The sequence below is a fragment of the Podarcis pityusensis genome, assembly GCF_964106645.2.
Source record: "Podarcis pityusensis genome assembly, chromosome: 10".
In the NCBI taxonomy this organism is placed as follows: domain Eukaryota; kingdom Metazoa; phylum Chordata; class Lepidosauria; order Squamata; family Lacertidae; genus Podarcis; species Podarcis pityusensis.
In genome coordinates, this window is record NC_138035.1 from 6,657,629 (window position 1) to 6,665,585 (window position 7,957).

General features: G+C 48.8%; 1 protein-coding gene across 1 annotated transcript; it reads left to right on the forward strand.

The window, feature by feature from the left end:
- Positions 1–10: 10 nt before the first annotated feature.
- On the forward strand, positions 11–4,856 carry SSMEM1 (serine rich single-pass membrane protein 1). Its single transcript, XM_081023272.1, has 3 exons — positions 11–331; positions 1,747–1,804; positions 4,259–4,856. The coding sequence occupies exons 1-3, from the start codon at positions 134–136 to the stop codon at positions 4,684–4,686; spliced, it is 684 nt and encodes a 227-aa protein (XP_080879398.1). The 5' UTR covers positions 11–133; the 3' UTR covers positions 4,687–4,856.
- The last annotated feature ends 3,101 nt before the right edge of the window (positions 4,857–7,957 follow it).

Consider the following 7,957-nt stretch of genomic DNA (forward strand, 5'->3'; position numbering starts at 1 on the left):
AAAGGTTCTGTTGGGTCCTGGCCCACGGCTTGTGAGCAAACTCTGGTCAACAATCAGTTGCCAGGGTACCATGTTGCCGCTGCCTATTCAAACTCTTCACTTCCTCACCTGACATTTTGGCCCTTCGTGGTCCATGGCATTCCCCTTCCCATTCTTGTGGTGGATTTATTCACGTACCAGAGACCCCGTCGACACCGGCTCCCTGGAGGAATTTGAGTGCGAGGAGGAGGTGCCCGAGGAAGACGATGTCTGCTGGGCCCTGGGAGAAATTCTGCTTTATTACTGCCTGGCTGTAGCTGCTATAAGGATCATCTACATTGGTGCAGACTGGGTAATAAGTCTTTTATTAGCCGTATTCCTCTTGTGTGCGGCTGGAGGACAGAAGGGGAGCCCAAAGCGCTGTCTTGTTGAGCCTTTGGCTTCCAACAGTGGCCAGCTGGATGTCCAGAACTTTTATTTCCCTTCTCTTCCCTTCCCCTCCCCTTTTTATGAAGATCACCCGCTCTGAGGTAATAGGTAAAGGGACCCCTGACCATTAGGTCCAGTCGTGGCCGACTCTGGGGTTGTGGCGCTCATCTCGCTTTACTGGCTGAGGGAGCCGGTGTACAGCTTCTGGGTCATGTGGCCAGCAGGACTAAGCCGCTTCTGGCAAACCAGAGCAGTGCATGGAAACGCTGTTTACCTTCCCGCCGGAGTGGTACCTATTTATCTAATTGCACTTGACGTGCTTTCGAACTGCTAGGTTGACAGGAGCAGGGACTGAGCAATGGGAGCTCTCCCTGTCGCAGGGATTTGAACCCCTGATGTTCTGATCAGCAAGTCCTAGGCTCTGTGGTTTAACCCACAGCGCCACCCGCGTCCCAATTAGTAGAACCAATTCAGCCAGCTAGCCCTGGGGATTATCTGATTGATTTTTGAGTGTGAGTATCTGGAGGCGGTTGGAGGATGGATTGAGGTTGAATCCTGACAAGGTTCAAGAAGTATTGTTTTGGGGGGACAGGAGGCGGGCGGGTGTGGAGGACTCCCTGGTCCTGAATGCCTCCCACACGGATTACGTTCGCAATCCGAGCATCCACTGTACACATATCAATAATGGAGGATAGTTCTGTCATAGAATCATAGAGTTGGAAGAGACCACAAGGGCCATCAAGTCCAACCCCCTGCCAAGCAGGAAACACCATCAGAGCACTCCTGACATATGGTTGTCAAGCCTCTGCTTAAAGACCTCCAAAGAAGGAGACTCCACCACACTTCTTGGCAGCCAATTCCACTGTCAAACAGCTCTTACTGTCAGGAAGTTCTTCCTAATGTTTAGGTGGAATCTTCTTTCTTGTAGTTTGGATCCATTGCTCCGTGTCCGCTTCTCTGGAGCAGCAGAAAACAACCTTTCTCCCTCCTCTATGTCACATCCTTTTATATATTTGTCAATGGTTCCTAAATTATTCTAGCCAGGTGGAACCTCCATATCCAGGCACAGTGCAGCGCAGGATACCAGTTGCAGAGTAGCAACAATTCGAGTGCCGGTGGTGACGAGACACCCTTCTATAATAATAATAATAATAATAATAATAATAATAATAATAATAATATTTTTTTATTTATACCCCACCCTTCCTGATTCAAAAACCGGGCTCAGGGCAGCTAACAACAAATTTAAAACACTTTAAAACACTTAATTATAAGAGCAGCATAAAATATGGTATAAAAACATGAATAACAATAAAATCCCATATTTTCCGAGAACAGATCGTCCCGAAATGTGGTGGTGGAATTCAGCCATGCAAGAAGGTTAGATATACAAAAGGTAAATTTTAATTCATTTGCTGCAAAAAAAAAAGCATTTCTTATTAAGCAAAAGTCAAGGAGTAACTGGAAGTTTAAAAACAACCTGCTGTTTGCTTTGGAGGAGACAATTGCCACATACCCAACTGTCCTGTTTTAAGCAGGACATCCCAGAATCACAGAATCCTATCTTGAATGTTCAAAATAATTCTTTTAACCCATTATTGCTTTGTTCTTTTGTAAACTGCTTTGAGGGTTGTTTTTTTACCATCAAATGGTGTGTAAGCTGTAAGAAATATACTAAATAAGAATAGATCAAGTTGTGAGGCAATGACTGAGAGCGTGTCGCTCTTTTTTTTTTTTTTTCCAAACTGCAAGATCCAAGTTTATTGCGCAACAGGTTCAAGACGAGATTGAACAGCCAGAAAGGGGTGACATAAACTTTTGAAACTTCCCTCCATGTCCCAGAATACAGTGCAAAATACATCCCAGTTACATCATGAATACATTAAGAAGAGGTTGGGTCACACAGGATTAACATATGGAGGAGGGAGGGGGGAATATGCAGAGCTGGAGATATGCGCAGATAAGCACATCCTGAGTACGGTGATGAGAAGACAATGGTCCATGTATGCATGGTCTGCCACCTGGCATTGCCCGGAGGAAAGGCTTGGCAGAGTGATTTGACAGGATTAGGGTCTTGACACCTTGCTTGAAGGATTATGGAGGACAGGGGAGGTGTCATGGAGTCCTAGAGAAATTGAGCAAATTGGCACGTTGATTTTCTATGAATTTTATAGATTTTAGTCCCTTTTGACATTGACAATTGGAAATAAATTGATATATTGTAGCGAAGAAGAAGGTGAAGAATACATGCCCCCCCCCTTCCGTATCAGTCCCCCCTTCGGAGATAGATTTGCATTAAAGTTCTGTAAGAACTTGCAAATCTTTTGTCCGCACCCTAAATCTCAGTGAAGGTAGGGGTACCCTGTGAGTGCGTGTCGCTCTTCACTGTCACCCAGTGAGTTTATAGTTGGCTGGGGATCAAGTACAAAACAGTGATCTATTTAATAGGTGGATTAAACTAGGGTTGCCATATCCAGACAGAAAAGTTGTTGAACTTTTTTTTTGGGCAAAGCTGTTCCGATTTGTTTTTAATTTTTTTGCCAAAATTCTAGAACTTTTTTTTTTTTAGTTTAGGCCAAAGTTGTTTGATGTTTTTGAGTTATTTTAGGGATGTCCAACCGGTCGATTGATTGAACCAGTTTCTGATTTGATCCCAGAACGTCCCCTGCTGGGGCGTCCCTGTTTTCACTGGAGAAATGGTGGAGGGCACGGAATAGGATGTCCCTCTTTTCATTGGAGTTACGTTGGAGGGTATGGCAGCATGGTGGCAATGCTCTTTGAGAGCCACTGAACTCAGGCGAAAATGGATGGTAGCCTTGCTATTTCTTCACTGCAAAAGTAACCCCCTCACCTCTCTCTCTCTCTCTCACCTGATGCCTGCTAGTGTTGTAAACAAAAATTGCCCTTTTCCCTTATTGGGTATCCAAGAGCCCATATACAGTCCTTACATAGGTTTCCTATTGGTAGGAGAAGATAACAGAGGCCAACCAGAGAATATTGAGAAGCAAAGCAGCTAGTAAGCTTGATCTTTATTGATCTGTTGCAACAGGGTGCTCCCCTCACACGCAGGAGAGAGGAGGGACCTAGAAAAATGGTGTGCAAGGCCTTATAAAGACTTTTGAAATTGCCACCCTGTAGATCAAGACCACCCCCAGAAACATCATACATACATCACAGAAGGGGTGTAACCTAAGACCACCCCTCAGATACATCACACCGACATCACAGAAAAGGCGGTCTAAACAGAAATTTGAATGTTGTTTTTCTCCTGTCGTTGTTTATCTCCTGTCTGGCAGGTTACTTGATTGGATTGCCTGGGGAGCCTGGCCAGTCTTTTGTAGTGATAAATACTTAGTTCCTGGGCCAGGCCACAGGCTCACACCCTATTCGAACACAGACATACCCTTAAGACAGGATTTGTGAAGGGAAAGACAATGGGGAGGCTTTTCCACTTTCACCTTGCAGAGAAAACATTTGCTCAGTTTAGGAATCAAAATGGCTTCAGGTCAGTCTTCCTGTGCTGATCTATGTACGTGCGGTTATGAACGTTACCATATATCTAAGACCTCAACATTTCTATCACAATACCCCCCCTTTGGGGCTAGAATTTTTCTTAAAAATTTTTGCCCCACAAATAATAACATGGTATGTTGTAAATGGATGCCTTTGTGTAAATATATAGGATGTCCCTCTTTTCATTGGAGATAGGCTGGAGGGTATGGCAGCATGGTCGCAATGCTCTTTGAGAACCACTGAGCTCAGGTGAAAATGATGGCAGCCTTGCTATTTATCCACCGCAAAAATAACCCCCTCGTGTCTCTCTCTCTCTCTCACACCTGATACCTGCTAGGTTGCCAGGACCCCACCGACAGGTGTCAAGACAGCGCGTGTGGCATCCTGGGGTGCCTGAGGAAGCTGTTTACAGGAGAGTGTGACAGGGACGTCGCCGAGGACGAGGCGTCCCCCAGTTCTCCTCCTCCCAGGAAGGAGACAAAGGAGCGCCTCTCCAAGCTCAGCCAGCAAACCTTCTGTGACAGCGACTCCGTGGGCACCTCAGAATCGCAGGTGTCCTCGTGGAAAGGCAGCCAGACGGGCGATACGGACGGCAGCGCCTCCAGCACGAAAGGGAGGAAGATGGCGGTGAGGCAGAGGAGCCCCAGGCGCGTGCCCTGGATGCCCGAGGAACCGTGTCCCCGCTGCAAAGCCAAGAGGACCAGAGAATGGCTGGCCCAGCACTTCTTTGACCCAGAGTGGTGTTCTCCAGGGAAGCGCAACTGATCCTGAGGGGAGTCCCTTCCGGGGAAGGGAGACAATGTCCACACACAACCCGCTTTCAGCCAGGCTTCCTTCAAGGGTTGTTGGCCTGGGTGAGGAGGGTGAGATGGGCGACTCGCACCTCTGAGAGGTGGCTGAGGCCTGAGTCGTGTCAATAAAGCTCCTATACCACATATGCCTGTTGTCTTTGTCCATGGAGTTTTCTTGGCAGCGATACTGGAGTGGCTTCCCGGTTCCTGCTCCAGGTGGATCACGTTTGGTCAAAACTCTCCACTATGACCTTTCCATCTTGGGTGGCCCTGCATAGCATAGCTCATAGCTTCTCTGAGTTATTCAAGCCCCTTCGCCACGACAAGGCAGTGATCCATGAAGGAGAATTATGAAGAATTATGATGCTTTTGTATTCTGGTGCTGGTGGAGACTCTTGAGAGTCCCATGGACTGCAAGGAGATCAAACCTCTCCATTCTGAAGGAAATCAGCCCTGAGTGCTCACTGGAAGGACAGATCCTGAAGCTGAGGCTCCAAGACTTTGGCCACCTCATGAGAAGAGAAGACTCCCTGGAAAAGACCCTGAGGCTGGGAAAGATGGAGGGCACAAGGAGAAGGGGACGACAGAGGACGAGATGGTTGGACAGTGTTCTCGAAGCTACCAGCACGAGTTTGATCAAACTGCGGGAGGCAGTGGAAGACTCCCTGGCGTGCTCTGGTCCAGGGGGTCACAAAGAGTCGGACACGACTAAATGACTAAACAACAACAACATACCACATAACGTTCTCCTCTTTGCAACGTGCTACGAAGGCGGCCAGCTTGTTGAAACACCGTTTGCCAACTGAATGGTGCCGTCCGTGAGAAGCCGCGCTGTGTCAGGTGTGGAGAGTCCTCCCCTCGCTTCGGTAACTTCACAGACAAGAATTAACGAGTGGTTTATATTTTATAGTTGTCAGGTGCTGGTGGTGGTTGCTCGTGAGTAACCAGGCAGGACTCCGACCTGTCTTTAACAGGTTTTATTTGGTGCAAACTATTTACAGTGCAGAACCACAAATTTCATGTCCGTCTCAGTCACTTGCAGATTCCGGGAGTGGCCCCTTCCGGTTTCTCCCCAACATAAGAACTTAGACACCCCAAATCTCCTTACGTTTAACCCCTCTGCGTAAGCTGGGTGACGGAAACAGCGTGTCTGCCTCCTGGTCAGCCGGACTAGGTGAGGCGCTTGGGCTCTCAGTAGCATCTTCAAGCCCTCCCCTCGCTTGGCCTTTCCCCCTCTGCTCCACTGGAGGTGTGGCTTTCACCACCGCTAGACTAGACGCTGCTCCTCAGAAGCGTCGGAGGCTCTCTGTAACCCCCGCCTCCTGTCAGGATCTGCGTTCGACCGAGCTGATAAAGCTCATCTTCCTCCGGCCTCCGAGTCCTTCGGAATCGCCCCCGACGAGATTGACGACCTGAGCCTCTGATAAGGCTCCAGCCACATCCCATTCAGCAGAGAATCCAAAACAGCACGTGGAAGTGATGAGATTTATGGCTACAATGCAAAGAGTTTTATTTTCCTAACTACGCAGACAGAAAACACATCCACTCCCTGTGAGAGCAGAGAGCAACTGAAAGAAAGGAACAAAGAACAGGAAACCAGTACGTCACATCCGTCTCCCGTCTCCTGTGAGACTTCCAATAGCCTGGACTGTGCGGAATGTAAACAGAGTCTTGTGACTCCAAAGCACTGCTCAGTGGCAAACAGAAACTAACACCTCCCTCCCCTGTTCCCATGGCAGTTCCCTGACAAGAGCCTTTTTGATTCAGTCATCTGGTTGCAAGCAAAAATCGACATCTCTCCACATTTAGAGTTGGTTATTCTAAATCCTCCCCCTTCTGTCTCCAGCAACATCCTGGGCGCCAATGGGAAGTTCCTTCTCCTCTCTGCATTCTTTGTTCTCTAATACGGATGGGTTTCCTAGTTCTTGGGGAGGGAGGGTCCCCTCAGGGGCGTCTTACCCATAGAGGCTAGTGGCACGGGGCGCCAAGTGTGCTGGTCCCGGGGGTTAATCAAGAGGCAAGGTCCAAGTCCAGTCCATGGTCAAAGAAGCAATATGAAGGCAGTCCGTAAAAGCTGAGGCTGGGTGCAGGGCAGGGTTCAGGCAGAGACTGACAACCACCAATATTGCTCCTGCAGCTTGGGACTGGGGCTGGCTGGCTTTTATCTGCCCCAAGGCATAGGGTGGCCCCGGTCCACAGGTGACTCACCTCTCCTGGCCTGGAGGCGAGCCCTCCTCTTGCGAGAACTTAGTTCCCTCCGCCTCTCTGCCCTGAGCCTCTGCAGCTCAGGAGAGGCTGGAGGGTTACCGGACCCAGAGGCAACCTCAGCTTCCCCTGACGGGGCTGAGAGTGGAGCACCTGCAGGCAATGGGTCCTCCATCCCCTCAGGAGCCAGAGCAGACTCAGCTTGTGCCTGCACCTGAGGACCCAGCACAGGTGAGGACCCTTCAGGCTCATGCCCCAGCCCCGGCTCAGCTGGTTCTGGAGACAGGGAATCCTCTGCAGACTGGGATCCCTCAGGTTCAGCATCTGAATCCGAACCCCAGGCCATCACACCAAGTTCTGGAGGGCGCCTGGCAGAATAAGGGCAAGTGCCCCCACCGTCCTGAGAAAACCCCTTAATTCCGATTTTATTTTATTCTTTGGTAGATTTACAGAAAGGACAACGCACACCAATAATAAATTTTAGATAGGAGGAAGACTAGACATGGGTGCGCAAAGCATCAGTATTTTGACTGCAGAAGGTCCCGGGTTCAAATCCCTGGCATTGCCAGGTAGGGCTGGTACAGATTCCTGCCCAAAGCCCCAGATATCTGCTGCCAGTCAGTGTAGACAATTTGGAGCTACCTCTGTGTGGGGAACCTCCAGAGGTTGCAGAACTACACCTCCTATCAGCCCCAATAATGACCAGTGGCTAGGGATGATGGGTGTTGTAATAATAATAATAATAATAATAATAATAATAATAATAATAATAATTATTTGTACCCCGCCCATGTGGCTGGGTTTCCCCAGCAACTCCGGGCAGCTTCCAACAAAGATTAAAAATACATTAAAATGTCACACATTAAAAACTTCCCTGAACAGGGCTGCCTTCAGATGTCTTCTAAAAGTTTGGTAGTTATGGTATTTTTCTCTTTCACATCTGGTGGGAGGGCGTTCCATAGGGCGGGCGCCACCACCGAGAAGGCCCTCTGCCTGGTTCCCTGTAACCTCACTTCTCTCAGCAAGGGAACCGCCAGAAG